This window comes from Ornithodoros turicata, chromosome 6, assembly GCF_037126465.1.
Source record: "Ornithodoros turicata isolate Travis chromosome 6, ASM3712646v1, whole genome shotgun sequence".
Taxonomy (NCBI): domain Eukaryota; kingdom Metazoa; phylum Arthropoda; class Arachnida; order Ixodida; family Argasidae; genus Ornithodoros; species Ornithodoros turicata.
This window is the reverse complement of record NC_088206.1, coordinates 4,103,904-4,119,110: the sequence shown is the minus strand read 5'-3', so window position 1 is coordinate 4,119,110 and position 15,207 is coordinate 4,103,904. Positions and strand designations below refer to the sequence as shown.

Here is a 15,207-nt window from a genome sequence, read left to right as displayed (position 1 = left end):
GAGAAGCTGTCACACCGGACGTGACGTCACATCCCGAAGCAGATGATTCGCTCGAAGCAGAAGTCGTTTAACCCGTTTACGTCTCTTTACTCGTTTACTCATATGCCAAACAAACAGTAACACTGCGAACAACAACAACAACAAAAAAAAAAAAGAATATGGGGGTGTATGCAGAAGTTACGGATAGAACAGTTGTGTTCAACAGGGCGTGAATTGGCCGCGCGCGGTGCTCCGGGGTCACGTGATTCTGTCGAGCCCGTCGTCTGCTATATATAGGCGGCCTGTGACGCGAAAAGGGCCCCCGGTCCCGCTAAAAAAGGGACCCAGGATTCCAAAGCGGGTCTATAATTGTGGAAGGTAAGCGAACTAGCGAGCGTCTACGGCACCGTTTTGTCAGACTGATAAAGTTTGCAGATGACAACAGATAATTATTTACGCTCTGGAGGGATTCTCGTAGCAGACGAAGCGGTCACACGGATGAAATCACTAGAAGAGCGTGGTGACGCACCTGTGTTACATTTTTCTTTGAACGGATTACAGAGCACACAGTGTATATCTGGAGCAAGAGGCAGCTGTCAGCAGCGCCACTTGCTCCTGTAATAAATATCATGTCCTCGTCCGCATGGACACTGCCTGTTTTTATTTGCTTTCGTCGGTGAGATGAATACAGTTTAGCTCATAAATCATAATTCACTTAGACAAAGAAAAACAACATCCTTTACAGCTGGCATCATCAATGTGCTAAACCCACCTGTGTACATGGCCACGTAGCTGCCTCAGAATTCCTCGGAACCACGACCTTCTATATATTGTGGTACTCGTTTGTGGTGCAGCCATAATTCTGGATCTACCGACAATAAGGAACGTTGAAAAAAGTGTCCGACAGAAACACACTCATTTGTCGCGCGCATGCCTGCTATTTCTCGCCCCGTTCCGTTCGTTTTGACCCATATGAATTTGCAGGTTTTGCCCCAGTTCCCCCAATGGAACTATCCCCACCTGATCTGGTTCTGCCAATGTAACAATGATTGCACCTTCCCAGAGCAAAATTTTCAACCAGTTTTGCCAACGGAATCCTCAATCGGTTGAAGGATGCACAGAAAAAGATGGCATTTCGTCACACGTTTCAGCACACTGCGGATGTAACTTTATGCAAAACGGCCGCATATGAGCAGACGACAGCATCGCCCCAACCGACCGTCTGCTGTCAAAACGTACAGCTTTCCACTTCCGCTCCCAGATGTCGCCACAACGTTTAGCGCAGCTGTCTTCTCTACCTGTTGCCACGCGCTCCTGCCGTTTGCAAGCGCGCTGTCAGTCGCGCGTTGCGCGTTTCAAGCAGAGGAGGGTTGTTATATGTTGCGAACGTTACTCTGGATTGCCTGTCAACTGATCATGGCACAGTGCGTATGAATGTGTTGTTCCATCAGTGCTCCACGAGTCGGAACTTACTTGAGAAGCACCGCTTCACAACCCTTCTTGTTGTGATCTTCCGGCCAAGAAATGAAGTCCAAACGAGGTAGGTTTTATTGGTCATTAGCAGCGCGCGCTGTCGTTCCACGCCACGTGCTTCGGGTCCGTTACGTGGAATGCCGCGCTGTCAGCAGATTTCTAACCTTCGCACGTCGTACGTCAAGAAACACGTGCTAGAATCCATCGTTATAACCGGGATGTTCGATATGTGGGTTTGCGGTTAATTTGGGCGCTGGAGGTTCTTTCGATAAAACGGACCATATGTAGTTTGTTCGCGTGCAACGTGTCCGTTTAAATTTCGCCTCGATATGTGTAATAGACCTAATGAAGTTACTGTTCACTTGTTTTTTTGCTTATTATCACGTGTGTAGAACATAGCGATGGGTTTTTCCTTTCCGATTAGTTTGTTATTTATCACATTGCACAATAGCTGTCACAATGACCAGCTTTTTTTTTTCACACAACACCAGTTAGAAGAGCGTGAAAAAAAAAAAGTGGATATTCACTTCACAGTAATCTGCCATTGAATTTTCGCTCCATAGGTATCACATAACTTTAAATCGCGTAAGCTTCATAACGTATCTTCCCGCGCACTATTAACAGCACAATTGCAGATGCTTTCTAGTTTCTTAGTAAAACTACCACGAAAGATTCACACAGAACCCGAAAGAGTGGAAAAGTTTTGACATCTGTCAAGAGCTGTCACTTTGACAACACAAAAAAAAGTACGCTGCGTCACATTTGTGGCAGGCATATACCGCGCTGTATGCTCTTTGACATTTTGTTTATAAGAACTTTCCGCGAGAAATCGTTTTATTGCGACCTGCCGCGTAAACGAACGCAAGATTCGAGATATTGGCGATAGCACTGGCAACCGCTTATAAGAATTAGCGCTCATCGCGGAAGTGTGTACAAACCATATGACTTGCCTATACTCGAAGGGCATTGTCACATGCTGTCACTGCAAGTTGCAAAATGTCAGATAGCTGTGGCGAAATGCATCGTTATATACAGGTCGCGGGAAATCAGGCTTTACGCTTCATTAGGTGGGTGAGAGGGTGACACCGTGTTTTCCGGCCTATAAGGAGGCCGTGCCTTTTATACCGAATTATTGGTGGCTGCGTTTTTTAATCGTTATTCTTTGCGTTTATTTGATTATATCTACTGAATTGCGCATCATACTGTTTGTCAACATAATTATATGACCGATGATAATGATGAAGTGGAGCTGAATTTCATAACGTACTAAGCGGAATATGCTCGTTACAAAGGTGCAACATTACACAGAAGTAGTTATGGTTGCGTTATGTATTTCGAATAAGGTTCTGTGGAATCGACAGTCAAAGAGTTTAACTGTCATTACTTCCTCCTTTCTTTCATGTGTGTGTATGGTCGGGGGAGGGGGGGGGGAGAGAGATCCTGGCTAGCTGCCTGGCGGTGGAGCCAGAATTACGGAACTCTGAAGTCATACAGCCACTCTTTTTCGTTTCCCTTGCAACGTTTTCTGAGACATGTTTTTTTTTTTCTTCTTGCTTACAGAACCTCTTCAGTGCTTCTTTTTCAACATCGAACCTTTTCTAGAAAACAAAAATTAAAAAGGATTCCGAGAGTTTTTTTTTTTTTTGTGTGTGTGTGTGTGTGTGCTCTTAAGGCAATTTGCCATCTTAGCTGTGAATAATTAGCAGAACATTTTTGACAGTTTTTCCTTCCCTGCCAGACACCAAAGTGTTTGCGCATAACCTTTATAATGGTTTCTCCGTTATGCGTTTTCTCCAAATTAAGCGGTACTCGCTTTGAGAAAAGCTGTTTCTCAAGGTTTTTATTTGGATTTTCTGATTCTCGAAACTGGGGGCTATTCGAAATTCGAAATAGCCGTGGGCTTCGAGACAAATGGTACGAACAGATATACTCAGCCTAATCAACTGCCAATCACAACTAAGATTGACAATCACATGCCAGCCTCACTTTCCATCCGGTTGTGTTGTCTCTGTCCTCATGGAGCATTGCCCGTTTCTTGCGAAGAAAGCGATAGGATGCCATTGTGTTTCTACTTGCTCTATATAATACCGTGGTTTTTGCCGACGCCATTAATAGAGGGAGGGATGCCACCTTCCGCTTTCTTCTCTCCTTAGCGTGTATCTCGCGTAATCTCGCTTGTCCTTGAGATGAAGCGAGACACTGTATAAGTTGTCCTCCTCCGCTCTTTGACAGTTCCCTTCCTGCAGCTTCCGCGGATTTTCTTTTTTTTTTTTTTTTTCTTTTTCTTGCGTCCGTGACGTCCGCTACTGTAGTGCTGGGGAACGCCAGCTTTTCTGTCAGTGACAGTCGAACGTTATTTCGGCAAATCTAATGAAATGCGTCGCTATATTAAGTGCGACAACGAACACATTTGTCACTGGTATGAGACACGCCTTTTTCACTACCCACCAAGGTGCAAATCCGAATCTACAGTCCTGTCTTTCCCGGGTTTTTTTCTTTTTTTTTTTTTTTTTTTTTACGGACGTGCGTTAGTCGTGACGTTGCCCGCCTTGCGAGGCCGAGTACGGCAAGCAGTTACACCACCATCACCACCACCACCCACCAAGGTTTTCCCGTAGTGTTACCTAAGCCGACCGTCTCCCACGTCGATATTAAGATGTGAACTGGGTTCGAATCCCGGGGCGTCAACTGCTCTGTGTGCGCTTTTTCTCAGACGCTGTAAGGCAGAATGTCGGCACAGTTTGCCCGTGAAGTCGGCCCAGGGCGCACGTGCACCATGCCGTTCGGCAATAGTACACCGCCGACCGTTTCGATAACAAATCTACTTGCACGCGGCATTTATCTCTCTTCGCGCACAGCCGTGCATATTTCAATTTCAATTTCAATTTATTTCCTTGCGGTTGGGAGAGCAGCAAAAAGCCCATGAGGCTTGACACCGGCTCCTCCCCATGCGTGTTAAACTGAGTGCATAAAAAATGTAAAAATTATTATTATTATTATTATTATTATTATTATTATTAAAAAAAATTAAATGAAGCGTGAACAGCGCAAACGCGGGACGTAAACAAGAAGCTCTTCGACGATTCGAGCATTTCTGCAAATGCTCTTTCTAAAAATATGAGGTAATGACTGCGATGTCGTCCCTGCCAAGTACTTGAAAAAAAAAAAAAAACTCTTTCATCTATATTAACCAGTTCGCGTGCATTTATATTACTGGGATCACCTTCTAAGGGTGTCAGCGAATGACCCGGTTATTGTCAGTTCAAAATAAATAAATAAATAAAATAAAATAAAGGGTCACACAATGCCGAATACGTAAACAACCTTAAATTCGCTATGCTGCTTTGCATACACAGCCCCCGTCCGCAAGGGCGCCATATTATCGCACTTCAAATACGGCCAACACTATCTGGTCGAAATCCTGTTTTTCCACATATGGAGAGATATCAGCCGCGGCCGAAATGGCATAACTGATTCGAGTGACCCGCTTCGAACGCTCGACCACGTGACGTCCTGTCCGGTCACGTGGTACAACCATCGTCGTTCCGGTAATCGATTTCCTAACGACGTGGCTGGTCACGCCGAAAGGACCGTGAATAATGCGCATTTCATACTTCTTTGGAGGATGATATATTGGGCGAGATTTCGTCTACGGGATTAGGAAATTTGTTTATAGTTTATATTGATGGGCTCGCCGGAGCGTGTGTAAATTTCGAGCAGAAACGTTGGGATTCTGACACTTCGATAGACCCGACTCTCGCCCGTTCTAATGCACACTAAATCATTGGGGAAAAAGGAACTGTCATACTCGACAAGACTTGATGAGGAGCGAGAGCTACGGCCATTCCCATTGGTTCTCGTTAGCACGTGACCTCTCCCACGCGCTCTCTCATATAGACGAAACGTTTCCTAAAACCATGGTGTCCGCCATCTTGTCCTCTTCTAGCGCCATCTATCGATCGATCACTGCACCGAGAAAACGCTATATGCGTCGCGGACAGTTTTTAACGCGTACTACATTCCGCCCTCCAGGTAGTCGAAAATAAAAAAAAAATAAAAAAAAAACAGTTTAAACCCACGAATACTGCCAAACACGCCAGCAACCACGGTTCGGTTGCCACGTTTTTGTAGCATCTCCGAACAAAATAAAACCCACCTGTTGCCGAGGGTACGGAAACACGGTTCGAGGGTATAGGGTAGAAGCATTTTCACCTTCAGGCTGGTTCCAATTTGATTTACGCGCACTCAATAAAACGTGCTTTGTCACCAGACCTCTCGTCACAAGGCCGATTCTCTTTTTCTTTTTTCTTTTTTTTTTCACGTCTGTACTACGCTCATAGACACAGTCGCCCTAGCGGAAGTTCTTCAAAGTTCAAACCTTTTGTACGCACATTTTTCGAAAGGGCGCCATTCCGTTACGTTAATTCGCAAAGAGAGAGAACTCTTTCCTGAGCATAAAACCCGTTTGTGATAGAGACGGGAGAAGTACGATTCTGACAGCGGCTGTCAGCGACGTGGTCTCTGACGCAGCGAGGATTCTGGCAAGGAAGGCCGAGCGCCCGATGCAAGTATACCGATTAGCGCCTTATAAATAACGGAAGCGCTTCGTATCGCTCTGTGTTACGCAACATCCATTGTGCTTGCTCTCTAACAATAGGATGTAAGCTGTTGCTGTAGACGCTGTAGTTCAGGGGATGTTTGAGCCTCGAGGTGCTCTACAGATTGTGGGATATTTGGACATCTATACGTCGCAGACTGGTTGGCACGAGGCTCGAACAAGATGATGATGATGTGGAAAATGGTCTGAAAGCTCGTAAAAAGGGTCGTTTCTAACAGTAAGACAAAAGTGTTACTGTGGCATATAAGCGGTAAGATAAAGGATTTCAAAGTAATGCGAGAACAAAGAAATAGTACGAAATAACAGAGAGCGTTAGTATACGGTCAAACTCCTTTATAGCGAACACCTTTTTAACGAAAATACCACTACAGCAAATTTTTTTTGCGGTCCCGCTGGAGCCTATAGGTCCAATAATGGACATCCTTTTTAACGAAAATACCTTTATTGCGAATTTTTTTGCTGTCCCTTGAGCTTCGTTGTAAAGGAGTTTGACTGTAGTAGCGTTGAGGTTATCGTGCCTGCCCGAACCAATGGCTGCGCTGCGTCACTCGGAATCTCATTCGTTGATTGGATGCGGTATATATACGGTACTTCGGAAGCCACGGAGGTACCCGTGTGCGAATCCCGGTGTCGGCTGTGCCATCTGGGGTTTTTCTCAGCCACTTTCAGGCGTATGTCGGCACAGTTCCCTTTGAAGTCGGCCCAGGACGCACATTCCGCCATAGCGTTAGTCGTGACCTTGCTGGGACACGTGATGATCTTATAAGCGATAACTCAGAAAAAATATGTCGATTGAATGACTATTAACTCTAAGGGAGAGAAAGAAAAAAAGAGGAGTGATTTTAGTGACTATAGATGCATTGCGACAACCTTTTGTTTCATTCAGAAATAAACGCACGGAAGTTCATGTGATATTCAGAGACCATCGCAGTGCTGGAGACTAAATGTCTGTACAAGGGGACTGAACTGGGGAGTAACTGAAATTTAGGGAAATAAAAGCTGTCATCGCTCCCCAAGTTCTTCCCCCCCTTTTTTTTAGAGCGTAGTCATTGGCGTGTGAGCACAAAAGTTCCGACATGCCTGAAACTATTACATTGTTAAATTTGATTATCTATACATTCAATTTATACGGCCAGCGATAACCGTTATAGGGCACGCCTAAACATCAAATTAGGCCTTAAACTGGTGATGTAAATGCAGGTGCGACCAATTTAAGATGCAAATGGCAAGAATCAGACGGAAGTCTCAACGTCCAGTCAGGACTTGTGCCGAATCAGCCGGGTCTCCGGAGACAGCTTCTGCGGTGACAGTGAGAAATAGCTATTCCTTCGACGTCCTCACTAACAACACCTATATATCTGCACTCTGACTTTCCTCCAAATGGAGAAGCGTCGTCTGCTTTTCCTTGACGTGCCCTAGGCCTTCCTCATCGAACGCCGTCGTCGGCCCTTCCCGAAGAGAAGCGAGAGAGCTGCTACATATCGGCTACAGACTAGGTGGACAGCGATAAAAATGAGCGCATCTCGTAGCTTCAACTTCTTCGAGGACGAACAGATAGCGACGATAAGAAGAAATAACGCACTGTTGGAACTTTCCCTGTGACCCTTGACGGCCACCACGCGACGGTGGCGCCACCGTTTCGCCTCGTTGCGCGCCTTCCGTGGAAATATGTTGTCCTTCGCTTTCTCTTGTTGATATGCAATGACACGCATGTCATAACAAGAATCTTCGATACCGGTTTATGCTTTTTTACCCTCGTGAACGATACGAATTAGGTCGCATTAAGTGTCGTCTGCTTTGAGTTGCCTGTTGAGCGTACGTTGTCGTCTGCTTTGAGTTGCCTGTTGAGCGTACGTTGTCGTCTGTTTTGAGTTAACTATCATTTTCAATGTTGGGGCGTTCGCTTGTCGTCGTCAGCATATGCTAGAAGAGGAGGAATTTGGAAACGTATTAATAAAGAAACACCAGAGAAAATTTTATTAACGCTTTGGAACTGACTGGAGGTGTAATGCGATGTAGACCTCATTGGATATGCACACCAGAGGGAGCAACGTGTCACAGCAGCGACTCCTTACAAAATAATGAAAGATTAAACGAAAATGAAACTTACATTAGGTTGCGTAAGAGCCCATGAAAATATGTGAATGACATTCTTCGCTTAGTAGCAAACCCTGTGCATGAGACAGAAATGGCCTTGCGAATGCTGGCGTGATAAGACTACCAAGACTGTCTTTCTTTTTTTTTTTCTTTTTTTTTGCATTTTGGGGGAAGTGCAGATCGGCTAACGACAGAATGTTCTTATCTCCCGTCATTTGAGTGTCCCGTCAAATTGTACGCGGATGCATAATTTGGCTGAGGTTCAAGATGGCTACCGCGATTAGTTTTAGCACAATCGTCGTTTCACTGTCTTTTTGAGCCGCTCGATTCTGCTTTTTTTTTTTTGTGCCTATAGGATAGCGTGACAAGTCGATGATTGAAGAAATAATTTGTCAATTGAAATTCACCGTTGTGAATTTTTACCCGGTTGGTACGTACACGGTGACTTTATTTTACACCTTTCGGCCTGTAAAAGGCGGTGTTTTTGTATATAAACACCCTTTTTCATTTCGCGGGTTCAACTGAATGGTGTAGTGACAGCGTCTATAAGAAGGTGTTGCAGAACATCCATCTGAAACAGTGTTTCAACTGGAATACGCCCCCGAAATTGTGTTCTCTGAAGGGCACATCATTTGTATGATGTGAAACTTACAAAGGTGTCTACTATAGGGCAAGACATTTCTGCGCGAAAGGTGTACAAAATGTATTCTGCATGAAAAAGAGGAGTAAAACGTCACCACGATCGAGAAGTGGAAAGCTTATACAGTAACGCATCTCTCAAAAGGAAGTCCCGTCGAAAATTTCAAACCAGGTCGCCTTTTAGCAACTGCTCAGTAGATCGGTATTTACAATATTACAGCGAGGTCTCGAAATAGGCAACGTCACACTATGTACTCCGTGTAACTGGCTTCTATACAGGGTGTTCAAAATTAAGCTTTCGCTAGCACTTTATAAAATAGGCGAACAAAAGAAAACTGGTGATTTTTCTGTTCCTTGAGTAAGAAACAGGTGCTACATAATTAGCACCACCTGTTTCTTACACAAGTAGCGTAAAGTTATCCTCCGGTTTCCTGTCATCGCTGTGTTTGCGTAGCGCTCGTGAAAGCTAAATTTTGGACACCCTGTATATTCTATCGCCGCCTTGTGGCACGTAATGACGACCCTCCCTGCTATTTCCTTCCAATAAGCACCCGTGTATTTATCTCCGAGCCTCCATCTATTTCCATTAGATACATACATCAGACAAACACGTTAAAATATTTCACGCGTGTACGCGCTCGTTATCAGCGGCATAGTCGCATACGGTTTGCATAAATATAGTTCGATGAGGACTCTGTTGTTGTTGGAGCCTGAAGTGGTGGTCGTAATTTTAAAACTCCGTTTGGCGGTCTTCGAGAAAGGAGGGGCCAAAGGTCCACGAAGTTTCAAGCATGCACTGCACGCTCTCTGTCAACGACGTTTCAAGAATACGTTGACGTATTTACGGTGGCGTATTTAAATTGGTGGCGTATGCAAATTGGTGGCGCATGCAAATTGGTGGCGGCCATCCACAGTGAAGGTTGCCAGGATCTAGTTATGAAGCGGAGCGTGCGCGTGAAGTTCTGCTAACTGTATATAGCTGGAGATATGTCGTTTTAGGTATTCGGGAAAACATGTTGGCAGAAAATGTGAGAAAGTTGTGAATGTGTTTTTCTTACTATTTTGCGCGCATCGGTCAATATGTGGCATTTTAGATTATATAACAGCACTGCGGATCTTGCTTTTATGATTTATGTGAAAGCGAGCGTTATTTTGATATTTATCTTGATTCCGCGGCTACACAACAATGAACGGGGGTTTAAACAATCCAATATAAATCGAAACTTAATTTTTTACGACGTTTCTCGCGAATAACCACTCGGGGTCTAAGGAAAGACCGAGGACAATAAAGGACAATAAAAAATACAGGGTGTTTGCTCTAACGTGTCCAGAAATTTTATTTAAAGCGAGCGATAAGAGATAAACGAGCGCTACTTTTCAGCTACTTCACTAAGAAACAGGTGCTACTAGTGAGGCAGTACCTGTTTCTTACTCAAGCAGCAGAAAAGTACCACTTGCTGTACTTTTATCGTTCGCTTTAAATATAATTTCTGGACACGTTAGAGCAAACACCCTGTATATCGGTCCAACATGCAATGCAAATACTTTTCGCAATCGTGCAAACCATTTTTTCCGACTGAAGAGATACGACTCCCCCGAAATACCTAAAGACAATTTCTCCTCTATCGCCTGAAATCTTTCCACTGCCGAAAACAACAAAGACCTCTTTGAAGAAAAAGCTATTTTAAACATACTTCTCAGGCTTGCTTCATTTTTTTCCCCACACCTCGGAGTTGACTGTGTAGGCTGCTCTCAAAAGGTCCCGTGACGTCATGTCCCACCCATCTTCCTGTCACCTTTAACGGGTGCGACTTCAAACACAGCCCGGCTTCAAACTCCACAAGGGTGACTCACCGGGAAGTTAATTGCCAGACAGGCAGGCAGTGCGCTTAAATTTAGGCACTCGACGACAACGAAAAACAAAAAGAAAAAGAAAAACGCGGGATAAACAAAAAGCAAAAAAAAAAAAACACACAACAACAAAAAAAGTAAACAAAGTGAACCACGGCGTACCTCTATTTTGACACTCAGTGTTATCCGACGAGGTATCCGAACTTCCGTTACATTTGCTTCTCTCTCGAAATTAATTGTTCATCAAAAAGTTCCGAATATATACCTCAAACTGCACGCTTCCAAGTGAAGTCAGCCCTGGACGCATGATCCTCACTGCGATAGTCGGCACGTTGTCTCCTGCGAGGGAAGTAGGAGCAAATAAGAAACTTATAGCGACAACAACAAATAAATGCACTGATGATGATGATGAAGAATTGGGAAATTCGCCACTTGAGCAAGTATACTTATAGCAAGTCGGAAACAGTAGTATCCTATATTGTTCGGACAAATAACGGGCTCTTTTTAGTCTTTTTTACATTATTTTTCTAAATAAATTCCTGGCATTGTTTTGGGCCTCATGATTTATTCAGCTGGTAGAATGTGGAAGAATATACGGTATATATATACCTTATCTCATTATCTGCTAGTGTATAAATGCATTCAACAGATACGATATATTTTCACACAAAACCATCAAAAGTACTCAACTTGTGTTCGAGATGTCTTATAGCAGAAAAAAGTCGGAGCCCCCTCAGACCTTATACACCATCAATACACTATACAAGCTTTTATGTCCATGCCCTAGACATATCGAGTGGTTCCCGGAATAATTGGCTCCTTGCGACATCTTCGCGGATACCGAAACCAGGAGAGATGCAGAAATCACGTCTGCCATTATATTCGTTGTTTTATTGCTCTTATTAGTTTCATTGATGCCGTTTTTTTTTTACGGCGAAGAGGAATGAGTTTTTGGAAGTCGGGGATGGCGAAACAGGTGTTCCAGGCGTCCAGGTTGGAACAGGATGAAAAGGGAGGGAAGAGATCCATGAGAGGAGAAAACGAAGACAGACGACGGACGATTGTGTAAATATAGCGGGAGAGAGGGACCCACGGTTATCGGGCGACAGGTGGTGCTGTTCAGCGGGCACCGGCGGGATTTTTATTTCTTTTTTTTTCTCTCTCTCTCTCTCTCTCTCGGTACGTTTTCGATTCACCGAAAAGAAAGAATAATATGCCATCAGGAAGACAAATGTGTTTATTTGCTATCCTGCAGGTCTCTATTTATAATGCATTCTCCTGTTTTCTCTAGCACAGTTAAATTCCGTTTAATGCGTTACATTTAGGTCCACTTTGACCCGTAACGACTTAGAGAGCCGCTCATTTATGCTGCGCGTATCAAGTTTCCCCGAGATCAATACGCCCTGAGGCTAACACTGAAATCCGTGCAATTGATTCCCGAAGAAAAATTAACTTCCCAATTTGTCCAATAAGAAACTTGACCACACCTGTAAGCAATACGCTAAGCTTTCAATAAGAAAGAAACTGATGTTCTGAGGCTGGAACAACATACAGGGACACATACAAACAAAGCCTCAAACTGCCTAAGAAATCAACGATGAAAGATGAAAGTCACTGAAAAGGTTAGCCAGCTGTAGGGATCGAACCCACATCTTCTGGATTACCGGTCCAGGGCTCTACCAATTGAGCTACGCTAACACGCCTCTTCATTTTCAATAAGAAAACGTATGTGGCTTTAATACTGGACATTTATATCCGATCCCGTCCTTTATTTTGGTGACCGTGCCTATATAACGCTCCGTCGCTCCTGACATTCCTTTAAAATTGACCGCGTTGGAACTGCACGAAACCGAAAGCGCTCGAAAGCGAAACCACACTCAACCGCACGGAACGATATACTCCTAAGCGCGCGCGAGAGAAAGAGAGCGAATAATAATAAAAAGAATACGTACGGTATTTTGAAATCTGAAAAAAAAAAAGTTCCATAACGTGCAGGTGCTTCGTGCACCTTGAAAGAAAAAAGAAAAAAAAAATACATCCCAAGAAATGAACGACGAGTGATGTCATAAATTGTAGGCTCGCTCTCTGTCGCAGAGAATATATACACCACCTCTTTTAGGTGTGCGTTTCGTGCTCGTCGCGCACTTCGAAAAACCCGTGCGCAAAAAAAAAAAAAAAAAAAAAAGAAAAAAAAAAAGAGCAAGCGGAGAGAGACATTACGTGTGGTCAAATGGCGGTTCCAAAAAAAAAAAGAAAAAGTAAAGAAAAAAGACGAGAGCGCAAATTGAAAAATATACCGACAAAACATTGATGAAGCTCTTGTTTTTCTACACAGAAGCCCGATACAGGGGGCGGAAATGATCTCGTGTTATCATTTTGTTGTCTTCTTTTTGCTCTTCTTTGCATTCAAAAGAGGAGAGGGTGTTTTTTTAAATTCTGAAAGTGTATCGCGTTTCAATGCCCCTCCCCCATAGAAACTCTTCTTTCTTTCCTTCTTCGTTTTCTTTTTATTTATTTATTTATTTATTTATTTATTGCGTGATTGCAAAAACTTTTTAATGAATCTCAGCTTTCTCCGGCTATCTCGTTCTTTTTCTCTCCCTCGCTAATTATATATTCAATTAATTTGTCAGTACGAAGAGTGAGCTCGCGTTACCTTTGTGGGAAAGCTCTCGGCATATAATGCGGTGGCATATATAATGCAACAAAAGTGAATGAGATATTATGCGCGTGAAAGGTACAGTGCCGTGCTTGTCAGCTGGGAGACGTACTGGTAATATATTTGGCGTAGAAGACCTTATAGGTACTGTTCAATAATGTTTGGGTCTGTTCTCGTGTGTATACGACGTTAAACTGTCTAATCTAATCTTAGCTGATATTAAACTGCAGTGATAATCAAAGCTGTGTACGCAAACGCGTGTCATATCGTTCGTTTAACGTTAGGTATATCCACAAACGAGGTACAGTACGAAATCGTGTTTGAGTAAAAGGAGGCGACTTCATCGGCATTTAAAGGTTATTGCTCCGGTTATTGCGTTTGGAGGGGGGGGGGGCAAAAATTTTTTCGATGCACCAATGTACATAAGTTCACATGCGGTAACACGAGTGGAACGAAACAGGAGGGAGCAGGTATCCGCGTGACTATAGTGCTAACTACTAATGACTAATGACTGACTAGTGACTAGCGCGTGACGAGTGCTCGTGTATTAATGTTGGAGAGATTCTCCAGATTACTGCTTCTGGTATAGGGCAAAATTTAGTGCAGCTCTATAACTAACCCGACACCATACAACCAGTAGTAATCGTGAAGTAAACGAATAATTTTTTTCTTTTTTAACAATGCGTTGGGACAGCGCCGCATTTCTTTCAAGTTAACGGTCCTTGACGACTTCACTGACACTCATGGCATGCTTGACCGAAGAGGTGATGTGTAAACAAGGAGGAGATAAGGCTTTATCGCCGCGTAGGAACGCAGCGCATCGTTCGCAGTGAAAGTATATAGCATGACAACTACGGCGGCAACCTGCACATATCCTCAGTTCATATCTCAGTTCATATCCTCAGTTCATCTTTGGCTCTCGTTTCTGCATCCATTCCCACTGGAAATGAGTGAGAAACATCCGTGCTGTATACAGGGACACGAAAAATTACATCAAATTATTTACATTACAATTACATCAAAAAATTACACGCTTGGTACGTTATAACTAGGGCCTGACTTTTTAGGGTTAAACCCGTATCCGCCCGATATTTACCCCCCGAACGAAATCTGTAAAATTCGGGTTTAACCCGAATCTACCCGAAAACATCCGGGTCGCGTGGCACACTCATAAGCGTGCATTAAAATAAAGTTTGATAACATTGCTAAACATTAGTTCCATGTTAAGACAAATTTTTAGTAAACAAAAAAAAAAATCACCCGAATACACAGTCAGGCCCTAGTTATAACTACTTTATACTACTACTTTATACTAGTTATAACGACTTTTTCGGGTTTTATTTTTGGCCAAATTCGGGGGGTAAATATCGGGTGATATTTTTCATTTGAAAATTCGGGTGTATTCGGGTTAAATCACGTTACGGCATATTCTGTCGTCAGGAATTCGGGTGATTTTTTTTTGTTTAATAAAAATTTGTCTTAACATGGAACTAATGTTTAGCAATGTTATCAAACTTTATTTTAATGCACGCTTATGAGTGTGCCACGCGACCGGGATGTTTTCGGGTAGATTCGGGTTAAACCCGAATTTTACAGATTTCGTTCGGGGGGTAAATATCGGGCGGATACGGGTTTAACCCTAAAAAGTCAGGCCCTAGTTATAACGTACCAAGTGTTTGGTGTAATTTAATAAGAACTTCAAAACGGCACCACGCCGCGAAAACGTGAGTTACAACCACGTTGCCGACGCATATTAGAACTGATCCGTAAGAATGATAGGCTTAATATTATTACATTTGAAAATTTAGACTTCTTCGACTAAATCGAGAAATCTTCGACTTACGTTTGAGTTTTTGAAGTAGTAGAACGCATACGAGGGCTGTCCTGAAAG

General features: G+C 43.4%; 1 protein-coding gene across 1 annotated transcript in view; it reads right to left on the bottom strand.

Annotated features, from left to right (window-relative positions):
- LOC135397478 (uncharacterized) overlaps positions 1 to 15,207 on the bottom strand; it is an 82,252-nt gene that overhangs the window by 34,865 nt on the left and 32,180 nt on the right. The window contains exon 3 of the mRNA XM_064629082.1: positions 10,923 to 10,996. Coding sequence (XP_064485152.1) covers positions 10,923 to 10,996 — 74 coding nt within the window. The remainder of the gene's footprint in view (positions 1 to 10,922; positions 10,997 to 15,207) is intronic.